At 40.5% G+C, this 17,478-nt stretch overlaps 1 protein-coding gene across 2 annotated transcripts; it reads right to left on the bottom strand.

The window, feature by feature from the left end:
* Positions 1–951: 951 nt before the first annotated feature.
* Positions 952–8,613, bottom strand: ITPRIPL1 (ITPRIP like 1). Of its 2 annotated transcripts, XM_027853892.1 has the most exons (5): positions 8,547–8,613; positions 7,175–7,301; positions 6,187–6,296; positions 5,595–5,799; positions 952–4,375 (listed from the first exon to the last, which is right to left on the bottom strand). In XM_027853892.1, the coding sequence occupies exon 5, from the start codon at positions 4,359–4,361 to the stop codon at positions 2,682–2,684; it is 1,680 nt and encodes a 559-aa protein (XP_027709693.1). In that variant the 5' UTR covers positions 4,362–4,375; positions 5,595–5,799; positions 6,187–6,296; positions 7,175–7,301; positions 8,547–8,613; the 3' UTR covers positions 952–2,681. The 2 variants fall into 2 exon arrangements, with proteins under 2 accessions (XP_027709693.1, XP_027709694.1); XM_027853893.1 differs by lacking the exons at positions 6,187–6,296; positions 7,175–7,301; positions 8,547–8,613 and having other exon boundaries at positions 5,595–5,810.
* Positions 8,614–17,478: the final 8,865 nt, after the last annotated feature.

A 17,478-nucleotide genomic window follows, 5' to 3' on the forward strand; every position in this document is an offset into this window, starting at 1 on the left:
ACAATTCGTGTCTCCCATGACTGCCTTATAATAATGGTCCTCCCTTATAGTGTGTGTGAAACCCAATAGTACTTTAAATTTTTCAAAGTGAAAATGGCCATCATCCCCATTTTGCATGGCTAATTTGAAACAAAGAAGGGTTAAGTGACTTGCCTAAGTCACACAGCCTAGTTAATGGCAGAAAACATTGACTGGAAGCCAAATCTCACCAGGCTTTTTCCAGTAACACCTTGTGACTTTTCCAGATGGAATTATAACCAGTGACCCATAAGAGAATAACTGTATTCTACAGATAAATCCTTTGAGCCTTAAGTTTTGGGGGGTTTTTGTTTTTGTTTTTGATGAAAAGCTCTATGTTTTTAATCATTAAAACTATGGCCTTCTATTCATCTTCTTATTTTCCTGTACCCCTTTCCACACCCTCTGTTCCACCCAAGCTTTGATGACTGTTTCTTTTGTTTCCTTCACCCACTCACAACTTTAAAATCTCTTTCATGCTCCTATTACACTGGAAATAACCACCTAGAATACTATACCAGTTTCATTCTTTCTTTATGGACCAATGCTTAATAGTTCTTATAAATAGTGTTTGGGGGGCCTTTTAATTTTGCAGAGATTATGTGTTTGTGGCACCACAGAAATTGTTCATGGCACAATAACAACGTGCTGTGTTTAACTTTCATATTTGCTCTTTCCTGGCCACTGGCCATACCCAATAGGAAATCCACAAGGCAGACTGGTATGAAGGATATTGTGAAATGCCAGCATGGGCTAAGTAAGGTATGTTGGGAGGTACTTGGGGGTATTTAGAGTTAGGCATGTGTAACCTCGGCCTGACATGTTTGGTACAAAAAGGATGCAGATTTGTATAGAAAATAATTTTACTTTATTGGTTCAAAAATAAAACACAAGTTATTTTCAACTCCACAGAACAAGTGTATATGTGTGTATATTAAAAAAAAAAAAAACTTCTTCCACCATCATAAAACTTCATAACTTCAAAGAAACTCATGGCATATCCCAGAAGGTATCATACAAAAAAATGAGCTACCCTTAGACCATGGAGAACAATGTGAGTTAGCACTGGATTTTGACAAACATTTTGAGTCATTTTGTGTTATCATGACTATAGTCCCAGAGAAGCTAGCTAACATCTGACACTCTGTGGTAGTGTTAATAATGTCATGTCAGCCACATTTCCATAGATAGTATTTTATGATAACAGTGGGGGAGAAACAGCATGTACACTCTCTGACTATGATCCCCGCCCTCATTCTTTACCCCCACAAACCTATGTAAATCAATACCTGAGGGTCAAAAAGGCAAAAGCAAACCCATAACATCTTCAAAACAAATACTTTGTTATAAGTAAACCTGGGTTCTTATGACCTCACTTGTGAAAAACCACAATGTTCAGATAATTCTTCAGTCTGAATTTAAAAGAAACTGAAGGAATTTCCAAACTGAGGAAAAGTAGCATGTATGAGAGGTTAATGAACGTATGAGAGGTTAATGAAGCTTCTTTCCATTTAAAAAGCTCTTCCTCAATAACTCTATAGCAATTGTTGGTTATCTTTTGAAACCGAGAGAAATATTCTCCTTCAGTAACAATACTACATAGCAATTATTAATCTTAGTGACCCTGTTTTTAAAAGAGCCTCCTGAAGTACTCTCTATTGCTTCTAAGCACTGGAAAAGTTGTCTGATACTGGCTATGGCATTAATTAGAATAAGTAAATTACCTTAGCCAGTAGGGTAGATTATTAATTTCAGACTCTTACACTTTAGCCACAGTGTGGGTACTTCCTCCAGCCATGTAGATCATAACCTGTTCCTGTGTTCTTATCTTGAATAAATTTTGCCTATGTCTCCATAAATTCTCCGTAAGTGATCAACCTGATGGGCTTGAGGCCTTCCTCTGATTCTTTTCATGACAATGTTGAAGAAACAATGGTAATACATGATTTGATTAAGACTGGTGATGTCAGGGATACAATAACCAGAAAATTTGGAGTCATAACTGAAAAATGCAACAAAGAAGAAAATGCCTTATTTCTTAGTTTCATGTTAGAAATATTGAAGGTGGGGAATGCTCAGATAGGAGGAGTTGTATCCTAAAATCTGTGAATTTGAAATCAAAAAGCCTGACAGCATTTGCTTGGGATGAAGTAATGTCGAGGAATTATTCCAATATGATTAAAAAGTACTTTATAGAATGTGATCAGCTTTGATGCAAGTTAAATAGATCTGTTCACATAAGGGAATCAAGTTTAAAGGGAAAACTAGGTAAGGTGCATAAATAGGAACAGGCTAAAATGGGTAGTCTCTCAAGTTCTCCCCAATTTTCAGTACAATTGTTTACAGCTTCTCAGAACCTGTTTTCCTTCTAGATCTCAATCGCAAGAACATGTGGTCATGTGTGCCTGTGGCATTCTGATCTCCTTTTGATCATGTTGTGAATCATGTCAGTAGAAAAACCTTAGAAGCCACAGCCTAGGTTAGTTAGTGCTAGGTAGCCTGTATTGTATTTTCATGAAGTGTCTCCTCTTGCTCCCTATGCCCAGGCTCATGAACTACATATCCTCATGACAAGTCAAGAGGCACAGATACTGACTATAAGACATCTGAAAAACAGACTCTATAGGAGCCCCAAAAATCAGAAATCCCATTTTTAATGGCCTTTACATGACCCTACCAGATGTTGGTAAGCCGGGCAAAGATTTCACCTGGGTCACAAGGTCATGGAACTCTGTCACTGCCTTTGAGTGTGCCGCAGAGTCTAGTTCGAGGTGCCGAAAGAGATTGACAGGCTTAGCACTCCGAAAGTTCTTGGGGACTGGGATGGTAAGGGGTAGAAAGGTATTTCCAATCAAGAAGTGATAAAGACATCTCTCCTGTAGCCCACGGCCAAGGTACCAGAGAATATCCTGGAGCCGTTGGGGAAATAGATCAGGCTTCCAGTCAGTGAGAGGCAGCCGCAGCAAGAGGTGCATGAGGGCTGTCTTGAAGTGGTAAGGGGTGAGGATGGGTTGATGTAGCCCATGGGGTGGGGCCTTGAGACTCTGGAGGTATGAAATGATCTGGAGGCACTTGAGATGACAAGTCTTCTCTGGGGCAAATCGCCCAACCAGCTTCAGGAACAGGTGCTCACAGGCTGCGAAAGACTCAGGCCAGTCCACACTAGTCAGCTTCTCCTGTTCAGGTGATTGACTCACAAAATAAACCAAAGAGTCATCCCGTTGCACTCCCAGGATCAAGTTGATTAAGAGAAATCGACCTGAGCGGTACTCCAGCCTCAGTTTACATGAGGTGACTGAAGGTGGGAGGCTAAGCTTAAAGTCATATTTATGTGCCACTAGGGCCCAGGCACTCCCCACCATGCTTCGGAACCAATACAGACTCTTGTATACATCCAGGTGTGAGCCAGTACAAAAGTTGGACTTCAGGGAGTTGGCAGGGTTGCCAGTACTTGAGGTATGGTCCCAGTGGTGTACAAGACATAGCACATCCCCCAAAAGCTTTTCTCGTTTGCATACGCATTCCGACTCCACCACCACTCGGCCACAACGGAGCAGTCCGGATTCTGGGGCTCTCATCTCTAGGTGGAACGAGTTGCTTTGTGGGGCTGATAAAGGCACCAGCACCTCAAACCTGTGAGCATCCTGGCCAATGCCCCATTTCTCAAAGGGAGGGCCTACACCCAGGCAATCCTCCAACTGGGGGTGTATCTCCCTCTGGCCCAGTACCTGACAGGCCTCTATCAGGTCATCCACAAAGCTCTCCACAAATTCACAAATACTAGGCAGGTCACGGGTGGTGTTTTGGAGGTTCTGCTCAAAAAATGAATCTAAGTCTTCCTGCTTAGGAAAGTCAGATAACCAACTGCATGTAGTAACAGTCTCCCCAGTGGTTTCGTCCTCTTCCTCATCGCTGCTGGAGTCAAAAAGTTGCTCATGTTGCATATTCTGCCGGAAAAGCTCAAAAAGGAGAAAGAGGCTAAAGAGGCCTGCATTCCACAGGTTCCCCAGCATCCAGCCTATCGGCCCCTTTGGGCCTTCAGACTGGAATGCCCAGGTCTTCTTTGAATCTTCTGTTGGCGCGTTTTTTTCCTTGCTTTTTTCCTCATTGATTTCTTCATGTTTTCTTTTCCTAATTTCTAATGGTTTCCAAATTGCCTGCCGCATGTCCTCCTGCCGGGTTCTCTCTTCAAACTCCAGCTCGAGCTGCCGCATCTCTTCAATCATTACCTTCTCCAGTTGTCGGCTTCGGGCCAGTGTGTCCAGGTCCATTCGGTCACTGACAAGCATCAGGTGCTGGACAACATACATCACCGCCACAAACAGGAAACTTATCATAGCCATGGAGGCCACTGCATCTGGAGAGGTAGGAGGGTGGGGGAGTAAGTAGTGATCTTCTGAGCTTGTTTTCTCTCCACTTGCATATCCAGATACTTGTATCCTAAAATCATGGATGATGACTACATGCTCTGGGGAGAGGAATATTCTATAGCTTGGACTAGACGGATAGGGGCTATCTTCCTGGGATGAATTCTCTTTGTATTAAAAAGAATAGGGTTAGAGGAATATGATTTTATACATATAGATAGATATATAGATATATATATAGCTTTCTTCTACATGGTTTGGAGAATATTTAGACCTCCCAACTTGGGGAGGTAGGTAATTTTCCCATTCCTTTGTAAGCTGAGTGGGTATCCTCACGGTAAGGGGTCTCACTCAACCATAGAAGTCCACCACAGAAACCAGATATGCCCTGCTAATCCTAGTGACTTTCTTCCCCCTGGCAAAAGGCATTGAATCTGCCTAGGCAACTGCCTTTCCTACCTCCAGGCAACCTAACCTCTGATTGTTCAATGGCATTTCCTTTCTGACTTCATAACTTTCATGACTTCTTCTCTGCCTAGCCTGTGACATCATAATTGCTCTGCCTATCCATCTCCAGCTTACCCTTAAAGTATCATTTGTATCCCCTATATACAACTGGTATGTAGCTACAGACAGCTACAGATGGTAGCTGTAGCCCCTACAGACAGTACTCACAGCTACCTCTACAGCTCGCTGCTATGTCGTGCCCTCTTGGGTCTTTTGGACTCCATCCACTTACGCTGGCTCTGGCACTGAGTCCAAGAAGCTGCTTGAGGAACTTGCTGCCTAGGCCTTTTTCTAACCATTTGATGAGTAAATGCAAGCAGAAGCCCACTTTCCTACCAGGAGGAGCAGAGGGAAAGAGCATGCACCCCCACCAATCACCAGGATTCCAGGGAACAATCACATATGGAATGGCTAAAGAAAGGCTAGGGAGATCAATTTTTTTGAATATGTGGTATCCCCAAGTCCTCTGATAACTTTCTTCCGATTTGGAAACTAGAGTGGCCAACTCTCATCTCCATCTCTAAGGACGCCATTGTAATTTACAAAACGCATAACAATCTTATGGTCAAAGCAGGATGATCCCATCCTTAGCCATCCTATTTCCCTTTTTGTAGTTCACTCTAAGGTACACACCCCATCCCACTTTCCTGAGGCAATGATCCCACCACAGAGTTACTCTTAATAAGTCCAAGATTTACTTACAGTCTGTGAAATCACAAGCATACTTCTTAAAGAGACAGAGTAGCCTCAACCTTCATGACTCCCAATATCCTTTGCCTTATCTGTCGATATTTGTTTCTCCTTCAGCCTCAGCTGAATCTGCCAGATGGAGAGTCTGTTTGGTAATTTCCAGAGACTATACCACGGTGTATACATGTGTATGTTGCTTACAAGATAGGCATTGTACCTGGTTTAAAAAAAAAAAAAAGGCACCTCCCAGGAGCTGGCTGCTTCAATGGAAATCTTATTCCTCTGATACCAGACAGAAGCTATGCTCCGCCTAGCCCAGTACTCCACCCTCCCTTTCTCACGGACACATGATTTTGCTTTCTGGGCTCTTTCTTTTACACATCTGGCCAGCTGCCCAGTCATATACAAGCTCCTCCCATGTACAAATCTAGATTACCAAATGACAATGGGAAAGAATTTGGCCAGGATAAAGGTGAAATTAAAAAATAATTTGTGCTGCAATAATTACCATCACATATTCTACTCTTCTGTTCACAATCCAGGATCATTGTCAGAGTTTGTGAAAAGAAAGCTCAGAGATCTAAGAGAAAGTTGTCCAACTTACTTGCCCAGGGAACGTATTTTATCTTCCAATAGCTCTAGTATCATGTTGTGCCAGTAGGGGCCAGTGGAGGGATGAGAATTCAATAAACAGTCTCTACTTTCTATGACCTCCTAAGCAATGGGCATCAAAACATTCTTGTGTTAGAAAACCAGAAGATAATCAGCAAAAGACAAAAAAGTTGAGAGAAAGCAAATGCTCTCATTCATTCAGAGGAAAAAGTACTACATGACAAAGTGTCCTCATCTGTAATATGAAGAGATTGGACCAGATAATCCTTTCTAATTCTAAAATCCTATGTCTTCATCGCTGTTCCACTTACCCCCTTTAAAATGTTTTTTTAAATTTTATGCCTTTGATTTTTACATCACCATTATTTTCAGATAAACTTCCATGACCACCAGAAAACATTCTCTTGCAACAAAAGAGTTAGGCAGTGACTGCAAAGAACAAGGTATTCAATATGTCACACCCATAGTCCCCACCATCACTTACATCAATATCACCCCGTAAGGGGGCACATCTAAGCACAAGTTCCCCTTCGTCACCTCAAAATAGCACAGTAAGGAATGAGTAAAAGACTAGTTAAAAAAAGAAGAAAAAAGGAAATAATTTCTAAGAAAATCTTATAGAAAAACCAGCAGGGGACTGAAAAAAAAAAAAAAAAAGAAATCCCAGCACAATAAATATATATCATATGTAAAGGAAAGTGAAGTGAAATCCCCAAGAGAAAAGGATAATTCTCCAACTGCAAGAACACTAGACATTTGAGTAGAGCAACTGTTAGAATCTCCAGAGACATTTAGAAGGAAATTAAAGCTCTCAAAAAATTCAAAAAGACAAACCAGACAATCATTGTCCTTTTCACATCACTCTCAGTATTCAACTCTCATTCTGTCCCTTTCTCTCCCCCTCTATCAAAACTTGTTCTCAGGAAAAATCATGAAAAAGAAAACCAGAAATGTTTCAAGCATTTCTATGCAAATCATACCTCTCCCATTAGGGCCAATGTGCTAAGATTAGTTTTTAAGAGCCAACTAGTAGGCTTCAAATCCTCAATCAATTTTCATTTAAGATTCATTTTGTGCCACTTTGAATTTCTTGTATCTCTCATAAACCTGTGGGAAATAAGGAAATTTACTATTAAAACAGTACCTAGATAGAATTTTAAAGCTTTGAATGGTTAAGAGGTTTCAAAACAGTTCAGACTTTCCCTACTGGTAGAAAAGTATTCAGATAGGCATCAGCTTTTAAAATATTGAAGGTACAGGTTGGTACCTAACTATTAGGCCTATTCCCTTAGGCAAAATCTCCACGCTGTCTTTGCTATTATTCTGTCATTCATAGACATTTGGAACGCCTATGCTACCAAATTAATATTTGGCTTTAATACAGCTAAATAAATGAATTGTTTGTACCTTGTCTGTATTTAGGATCATAGATTTAGAACAGAGAGTGACCTTAGAGGTCACGTGGTTCTAGCACCTCATGTTATTTTAAAATTGTTTTCTTTTTATTCTGAACTTAATAGTCATTAACAAACATGAACATTTCAGTTTACAAAGAATAAAAGAGATTATATTTGAAAAGATAAATTTCTAGAACATATGGTATTTTAACATATGTTAAATTTAACAAAGAATTAATAAAATGGCCCTTTTTTTGAGTCCCCTTCTGTACTTCTTTTTGTTTTCTTTGCATACTTTTTCAATGTTTTTGTTTTCTTTTAAAATATTTTATTATGAACACAATTAAATATAAGTATAATTATGAACTTTTAAATAATTATTTAATTTGTAAAAGTTTGAGATTGGGTTCGTAGTACATTACACACTTCAAGTTTACTTCTCAAGGTAAATGTAAACAAACATTTTGATGATCATTCAATGTATCTTCACTTACATATTTACAATATAATATGAAATGTGGAAGAGTTCTGGAGGCAAAATGTGAGGCAGATTGTGAAGAGTTTTTGTATCCTTTGAATTTTCCTTGCCTTAAAACAATATGAATGAATCCCTAGAAAATGATTATTTATTTGGCTGAAATGACATTAATTTTCAAAGCTACCTGTTGCCCAAAGCTTTGTGTATTTTTAGGTTTGTGAATATTTTAAAATAATTTTTCTTTGAATGACCTTGTATGCTACAAGATGTCCCAAAAGTCTTAATTCTGTTTTTAAGCTATTAAAATTTATTTTTACGTTACCTAGTAAAGCTTAAGCTATTCAAGGTAAAAACTGAACAAAGACTTTGGGGACACCCTGTATATTTGAATTCTACTTAAATACATTTTTAATCTATAAACCTATTATTGACAAGATAAAATTGTGCACCATAATGTAAAGATATGATTTTACATACATGATGTCTCCTCCATTCCCTGAGTTAGTTTTTCATCCTTTGTTTTCGAAGAAGACCAGTGACATCATGGGGGATGTCTTGACTTGAATTGTATTGAAGTGAGGCAGAATTGCACAAAGTCATCAGCTTTACTCGCTCTTCCAGTCATCTAAGTCTAGTGGCAAGAGAAAAGTCAAGATGACTGGGGAGGGCTCGGGATGCGGTGGATAATCTTGGCATCTTTGATGTCTGACCAAGCTCTAAGCGTTCCACAGTGCCTGCTTCAGCCTCCTTCACGGCTATTGGAAGAAGGTGTTCTCCTTTGCCTATTCTGCTGGAAGAAGTCTTCGCATGCTTAGGGTAGACATCCCCCTAACTCACAAATGGATTTGAGGTCTGTCAGTTACCCTCAACCTGGCTTAGCTCTTATGCAAGACAATTGTTATCAGGGTATAGCTGCTGCACAAGCTACAGCTTCTTGGAGCCACAGGTGAGAGTTGGGGGAAAGGTGAATGAGCAGCCCTGAAAAGGATTCAGCAAGCCCTCACAGAGGCGCTAGTCCTCCCTGAATACCTCATACACTCCTGGCAAAGTAGTAAGTCTCAGAATGTGTGGAGGGACTAAAGGGCTGGATCAAAATGCCTGAGGTCACTTTCCTCTCTGCTTTTAAAAGGAAAGGCTTGCTAAAGCCAGTGTATCCAAGTGTTGGTGCTGCAGAGCCCTTTTTAAAGTTCATATAATGGTTATACTCCAAATTTCCAGAAGATAAGATTTTATTTTTATTTACATTTTATTATGAACACAATTAAACATAAACACTTTATTACATACAAAGAAGAAAAGAAGGTTATTAAATGTCATACCCTGCATTCATGTTGAATTGTTCTTTAAATTGTATATTGAATTTTAGCAAAGTAATAACAAAGTTATCTTGTTTGTATCCTTTCTAAACTTATTTTTGTTTTCTGTGCATTTTTTAAATGTTGCATTGATGCTCTTTCCCTTCTTATTTTTGCATTCCTACCAATCAATCCATAATTATTTATTTATTAACTATCAACTATGTGTCAGACACCCTGCTAGGAACTGGGGATACAGGTGCGTACAGAAAGCATGACAATTTAAGGGATTATGGGGTGAAGGAGCAGAGTGATGTGCAGTGAGGCTGGAAAGACAGATGGGAACCAGATTGTGAGGAGCTTTAAAATTGAGACAAAGCTAAACAGAGGTGTTCAGATTTATCTGGGAAGCAATAGGAAGCCATTGGAGTTGGTTGAATAGGGGGAGTCACATAGTCAGATTTTTGTCGGGTAAATTACTTTGGCAAGAATGTAGAGCATAGGCTGGAGTGAGGAGAGATTTGAGGCAAGGAGACTGACGTAAGAGGCCACCACAATTATCTAGGTGAGAGGTGATGAATGAGGACCTGGAGTGGAGAGAAAGGATCAGATGAGAGGGATGCTATGAAGTTAGAAAGATTTGGTAACTTACTGGATCTATGGGGTGAAGAGAGAGTGAGGAGCTAGTGTCTGAGGCTAGATTTGAACTCTGGAAAATGAGTCTTCCTGACTTTAGGCCCAGGGCTCTATCTACTATACCACCTAGCTGCCCAACAAATAAGTAGAATCAGGCAAAATAGATTAATATGTTGGCAATATCTCAAAACATGTTTCATTCAGCACTTCCAGTTCCCCATCTGTTGGCCAAGAGGCAGGAGTCACTAATCATTTTCAGTTTCCTTAAATTATATTTGATCACTTCATTGATCAGAGTTCTAAAATCATTTAAAGTGGCATTCCTTTACATTTTTATGATCACTGTGTAAATTGTTCTCTTGATTCTGCTTATTTCATTTTGTATCTGTTCATACAAGTCTTCCTAAGATTCTCTAAATCCTTCATATTAATCATTTCTTATGACAACATACTCCATTGGTTCATATGCCATATTTGTTCTGCCATTCCCCAATTGCTACAACAAAAACTGCTGCTATAAATATTTTTTGCACATGCATCCTTTCCCTCTGGCTTTGAAATATTTTGGGGTATGTGACCAGTATCTTTCATTTTACAGATAATAAAACAGGAAAAAGATATGACTTACCCAAGGCCACACATAGTAATTTACAGAGCTGGAATTTAAATCCAGAGCCTGTGAATCCAAATCCAGGATACTTTCCCACTGCTTATCTGCCTACATATTATATCTTCCCAGTGAAATAATGACAATAGTTAATATTTATGTAAAATTTTAAAATTTGCAAAGTGCTTTTCATACCTACCTACCTTGATTAGGGACTATCTCCTTGTTTTGTCTTTGGGTACCTACTATGCCTCAAACAGTGCTTTGTACATAGTAGGCATTTAATAAATGTTGGTTGAATTGAATAGGTCTGAATATTTCATTCACCCAGGTGGTAGGTGGCTGATGACCTCCTTCTGAAGCTCATTCCTTTGTTCACTGTTCCTCTTTAGTTTTTGAAGGGAATCAGTGATCTTATAGGGTGCCGTCTTGACTTGCACATGAATCGGATTTAAATGACACGTAGGCACAAAGTCATCAGCCTCACTCTCTCTTCCAGAGTCATCCAATTCCAGTGGCAGGACAAAAGTCAAGATGACTGGCGATGACTCCGGATGCAATAGATGAACTTGGTGTCTTTGATGCCTGACCAAGATCTAAGTGGTCCAAGGCACTGCTTCAGCCCCTTTCATGGCCATTGGAATAAACTGTTCTCATCCACACATTCCAACAGGGGAAAATCTTCACATGCTTGGGACAGACATCCCCCTAATTCATTGGCGAGTTTGAGGCCTGTCAGTTAACCTCAACCTGGTATAGCCCATTTGTTGAGATGGTTTATGGGATGTGGCCGCTGTGCATGCTACAGCTTCTTGGAGTGACAGTCGAGGGTTGGGTGAAGGTGGACACCGAAGGTGGATGAGCAGCCCTGAAAAGAGCTCGACAAACCTTTACAACAGAGGCGTTAGTCCTCCTAAAATACCCATACACCTCTCTGAAGCTATTCATAAATAAATAGCTGATAAAATCTTTTTTTTTAATCCAAGTTTGTGTGTAGAGACCTGTGTGTGGCAGAGGAAACTCCCTCTGCCAATTCAGATTGCGTTCTCTTCTGCCACTTCAAGTCTCATAGGTTTACCTGAGTCACGACAGCCAGTATGCATTGGAGACAATATTTGAAACCAGGTTTTTCTGGTTTCCCAATCAGGCTCTCTCTACACTATGCCAAGCTACTTTACTGTTAATGTAAAAAGCTTTCAACCAAAAGAATGAATCTCCAACAGAAGAAATTCAAGTATACACAGCAAGCTTTGAGGATCATAATCCTTTCGTCAGGGGCCCTCCTTGGCAGCCCTCACAACATATCCCAAAGGCATAAGAAACTGGAAGTTCTACCCAGGCTTCAGATCAGCCTTGATCACAAGATAAGAGTATCGCTCCACCCAATAGATTCACATCTTGTTTCTGCTCCATAGAGTTTGCCACATTCTCTCTGCTGTTTAAGATATTTCCACTGGATATGAAGAATTTGGAAAGGGGCAAATGTGTTGAGGAAAATGAAAAAGGTGTTTCTTTCTCTCCTTGTTCAAGTTCTTTTCCTTTTACCTCTGGAAGGAATTTAGATACTCATTGGTACCTTCATCATCAAATAATTAATATTAGAGAACCCATGTGTGCCTGGCAGCAAGACTGAACAAATACCCTCCAGGAGCTATAAGACAGTCAGTGCTGATAACAGTCATATGCCAACAAGTGCAAACATTTAGGAATAGGTTGTGTTCTAAAAGTTCCTATTTTAGTTGGTTATTTGGAACTCTTAAGGACATTCCCCCTACTGAAACAATTTTATTGATAGTTAATAGATTTCCAGAAAAGAGACAGTATGACATAGGACAAAAAGCCTTTGCTGTGAAATCAAAAGACCTGGATTCATGTCTAATCCTAAGCCTAGGAAAGAGTAAGGAGAACCCCAGGCCCTACACTGGGTTGAATTCCAGTCTCAACACTCATTAGAAGTATAGCATTTACCCAGGCCCCTTCTACCTCTCTCCAGTTCCAGAATTACCCAATTCTCCTCCCCCAAACAAAAATTTCCATTTTTCTAGAAGTTAGAAGGAAAACAGTCTTTTGAAATGATCCATACTAATGTGTGAATGATTGAGACTTCCGGGAAGAATAAGAAGTTCCTTGCATTTTGAAAAGAGGATTCTTGTTAACCCAAATAAACTTTGGAATTGTAAAATTTCAGAAGTGTGCTAAAGTAAAAATGGAAAAATTCAGGTAATGTGGGAGAAGGTGTCTGCATAACTCCAACTTCTGACCCCTTAACTTCTCTAAAAGCATTACATTTGCTTTGTTGGGACTTTTTTTAACACCTCCCATGGCAGTGGTGGGGGTCATAGGATCAAAGATTTAGAGTCAGAAGGGACCTTAGAGGTCATCTAATACACTCCCCTCATTTCATAGATGTTTACCAGAGAAGTTAAGTGATTTGCCCAAGGTCACACAGGGAATTAGTGGATGGAATGGGCTGCAACACATGTGTATGTTTGTGTCAGTGGTTGGTTCGTGGTGGACTGTTTGCTTGCATGGAATAAGCATAAAACCCATAGCAGCCTAAGCAGATAACAGAATTTAGACCTACTCACAAGAATTAGATAAACAAACACGTTTAGGGGGAAAACAAGTATTCCTAGTTTTTATACCAGGGTATTACTAAGGTAATAGAATAATATGTAACTCTGATATACCAAACCCCAGAATGCACAATACACTTTTTTAAACAGCAAATCATACACACACACATACACACACACACACACACTTTCTCATCAAGGCAGGATTTTAACCAAACAAGTTACAGGAATCTCAATCAACTTGTATGTGAATCCTGTATTATGATATTGTGACCAAGGCTCTGTGAAGCACATTTGCAGTGCCATCACAAGTTTGGACATCATGGCTGCTTCTCCAAGCAAGAAAAAGAGAAAACATTACCTCTCTTCTACTGAGACAAGGAAAATTTCATGAAAGGAATGGGATTTTAAAAGGTTCTTGTGGGACAGGTAATTTAAATTTCAAGAGCAGCTCTACAACAGGGAGAGGCACAAAGGTAGAAGGTAGGACAAGTGCTTTAAGATAACAGAGGAGGTATGAATGGGCAGAACAGAAGGAAGGGGCTAAGTGAGGAAGAGAAAGGGCCACTACAAACCCTTATGGCACACCTGCTGTGGGTTAGGTGCTAAAGGAAATATAAAAATACAGATCAGTCATGCCTTCAGGGAACTTACAATCTAGTAGTAGGGAAATAAGATGTGTATAGAAATAAATATGAAGATGAGAAGAATGCAGGGTGCCTTTTCTTAGGTCGCTTTGTTCGAGAGGATTACTTAGTCTTGTTATAGAATGTGATAGGGTTCTTTCTGAAAAGAGGAGTGATGGTTGAAGTGAGGCAAGAAGGATAAGTTGCCCTATCTGATAAACAAGGCATAGAAATAACTACAGTGGGGTAATGTTGGTGCCCCATCCTTGCCCCCACTCAATCTTCTTGGTTCACACAGAGATCCAATCTGATCCTAGGGACTGACCCTTAAAGAGTCACTTTCTCTTTTTGCCTCTTTGCCCTCTCTTAGAGTTAATCCAGAATCATCTCTAAAATAAAGGTTAGGTTTAATTTCCTTGAACATGGGTAAGACGGTTCCTAAATCCCAAACAGTCATTCAATGTACATCTGTTGATATAACCAGGTGGCGCTACCTTAAGCAAAGGTAGAAACACCATAAGGGGTCCAGCGCCGAATGTGAGTTTGGTCACAGGGATCCTGGCCACAGTCTTTCCAGAAACTGCCTGAAACCTATAGAGTTACAGCTATGAGGTCAGCAGCAGATCCCACTGGCCAAGAGAAACGTCTAGATGAATACTGATTTTGCTGAATCTATCCCAACAGATAGATACAAGAGAAGGATTCCATTTCCTCTCTCCCTCCCGGTGAGAGCACTTATTCCAAAGCTCATCTCTCTTTAAAAAAAATTTATTTTTGAAGATTGGGTTCTACCTATCCCAGGCTGTAATGGGGAAACGGGGAGGTGGGGAAGGACGCTACTTATGTACCTAATCCCACCTCTGATAGGCTCTGGAGAGTTTGACCTGCTCTATTTTCAACATGAAACAGGTTCATCCCTCCTTAGGCAAACACTTTCAACACCCCATACCCTAACACTGCCCTTCCCCACTACCAGGAACTCATTATATTGATGCTAAACTTAATGTGGATACAGCTTAGCCCAAAAGCTGAGAACTTCCAAGCTCAAGAGATTCACCTGCTTCAGCTCCACCCCACTTCCAGCTCCCCAAGTGACAGGAATTGTAGCCTGCACCACTAAGGCAGGCTGTCTCTTTAAAGTTTTACATTTCTGTTCACCTAGTCTCTAAAAGTTGCTATTGAAATAAAGCTGTTGTAATCATTGTATTACTGGCCTGTTTATATGCCATTTGTTCAAAGGCTGGTACACATAGGAAGACATGCACCTTCCTCCTGCTTCCCTCCTATCCTCCCCCCTGGGTTGTGACTAGGACTTGGGAATTAATGTTACACAGACAAGTGTGGGGGCCCCTACTAGCCCCCTGGCTTACCAACTTTCACTTTCTACCCCCCCCACATTACTAGAAGTCTACCATTTCTTTTTTTTTTTTTAAGGCAATTGGGGTTAAATGACTTGCCCAGGGTCACACAGCTAGTGTCAAGTGTTTGGTCTGAGGCCGGATTTGAACTCAGGTCCTCCTGACTTCAGGGCTGGTGCTGTATCCACTGCACTACCTAGCTGCCCCTAAAGTCTACCATTTCTGCTTCTAAATAAAGACCTGGAAATAGGAAATGGAATCTTGTGTGTGAAGAAGTAGCAAGAAAGCCAATTTGCCTAGACAAAAGAGTTGACATAAGGGAATAATATATAATAAGCCTAGAAAGCTAGACTGGAGTCAAATTGTTAAGATTGTCAACAGACAATCACAATATCACAAGACTTATGTGAAAACCAGGTTTATCACAAGAGAAATGAATATGCATGTGGAACCCAAAGAGTTCACAGTCCTTACAGAAGTTTGCATATTTATGACAGTACAATAGAAGGAGGAGAAAATAGGAAGGGGCGTGGTATGGGAGGCAAAAGGTACAGAAAAGGTGGGGAGAAGGACAAAACCCCTCCAGAAGGGGAGAAGCAAGATGATGGCAAAAGTGCGCTCTTTTCCCTTGGGAATCACTAGACTATGAAGATAGGATGGTCTGCTTACTTGCAAAGGACCCCAGATGAACAAGCATTTTTCCAGCCTGGTACAGACTGGCTGCTACCTGTCTTGTCTCCCAAGGACATACAGAGAATCCAGCTTGGGGTGCAAACAACAAATTATGTCAGCTGAGGGGGCTTCATCCTTGATACATTCAGGGCCTTCTGTAAGCTCTGGGTCCAGTGTTTGTGGAAAATACAGCAACTCGAAAAGGCAAGTTCAGAGGACCCCTTAACATCCCCCCCTGTTGATTAAAGGAGACCCCTGTGTACACCAATGACCACAGAGAGCACACTGGGTAAAACAGCACCACAAATACCACTTGGGACAGCCCCGATTACATAGTGGACTCAGGACCATTAACCAAGCACAATACAAGCCATAGTAAGAATGACCAAAATTAGGGACTAATTCAAAGGGGAAAAATCAAACAACATCAAGATAATGGAGAGAATTTAGTATACAGATACAGAAAATAAAAGCCAAAGGGGTGCAATAGTGAACATCAATAATAATAGACAAGTCTCCTTGCAACTTAGTACTCCTGTCCAATATCCATTCATTCAACACAATTCATCTTGGAAACAGAAAAGTTTATATTTGATAGGGAGCCACAGAAGTTCATTGAACAAATAAGTGACCCAAAGCACACGCTTATGCTTTATCAATATAACTATAACATAACTGGGTCTGCCATGTTCCAGAGGATGCATGGCAGAGATAGAGACTTGAGGCAGGGAGACCAATTAGAGGGCTTTTACAAGAGTACAGGGAAGAGGAACAGGCCTCCATTGAGGCCTGAACAAGGTAGAGGCTATGGAAGGGGAGAGAATGGTAAATATGTAAGAAATGTAGTGCAGGTGGAATTGGCAAGCCTTGGCAAACTGGTTAGATGTGTGGGGTAAGAAGGAAGGAGGAGCAGAGAAGGGTGCAAGCCTGCATGATTACAAATATGCAGTAGCCTCAACAGAAATAAATTAGTAAAGAAGATGGGTGGGGTTGGAGTAAAAGATGAGTTCTGTTTTGGACAAATTGAATTGGAGATGCCTAAGGAACATCCAGTTTGAAATGTCCCAAGGGCAGTTGGGAATATGAGACTAAAGTTCAGTAAAGAGACAAGGGCAGGTATATAGATCTGGGAGTCATCTATAGAGAGATAGTTAAGAAACCCCTTGGGAGCTGATAAGAACACCAATTGAGAGACCACAGAGGGAGAAAAGAAGAAGGCCCAGGACAGAGCCTTAGGGTGCGCCCATAATTCGTGGGTATCATGATATGTATGGTGATCTAGCAAAGAAGACTGAGAAGAAACAGAATTCAAAATCTTCTAATCTCTCAATATTAGAAACTTGTATAAGATTAGCAGCTCTCTCAAGCCACTATGGGTCGGCATCACTGTTCTGGGGGAAAACAAAGAGAAGAACCACCTATGTGGATATATTCTAGTAGTAACAAGGCAAAAGGAATCCCAGAGAATGATATAAAATTTGACCAGTTTGTTTTTATGTGCCATGAGGAAGGCTAGGGCAGCCTTGATCCAGTCAGTTATTCAGTAATTTCCTGTGCCCTTCAGTTGCCTCCAAACAATGGCCCACATCCGGGAAAATTGGGAAATCCGGGTTGATTAGGAACTCCCCTGTTGCTCTCC

Source organism: Vombatus ursinus, unplaced genomic scaffold (assembly GCF_900497805.2).
Source record: "Vombatus ursinus unplaced genomic scaffold, bare-nosed wombat genome assembly UNPS02010219.1, whole genome shotgun sequence".
NCBI classification, from domain to species: Eukaryota; Metazoa; Chordata; class Mammalia; order Diprotodontia; family Vombatidae; genus Vombatus; species Vombatus ursinus.

Bases quoted from the DNA above. Each gene is read 5' to 3' on its own strand.
- ITPRIPL1 (XM_027853892.1), bottom strand. From the start codon at position 4,361: ATGGCTATGATAAGTTTCCTGTTTGTGGCGGTGATGTATGTTGTCCAG.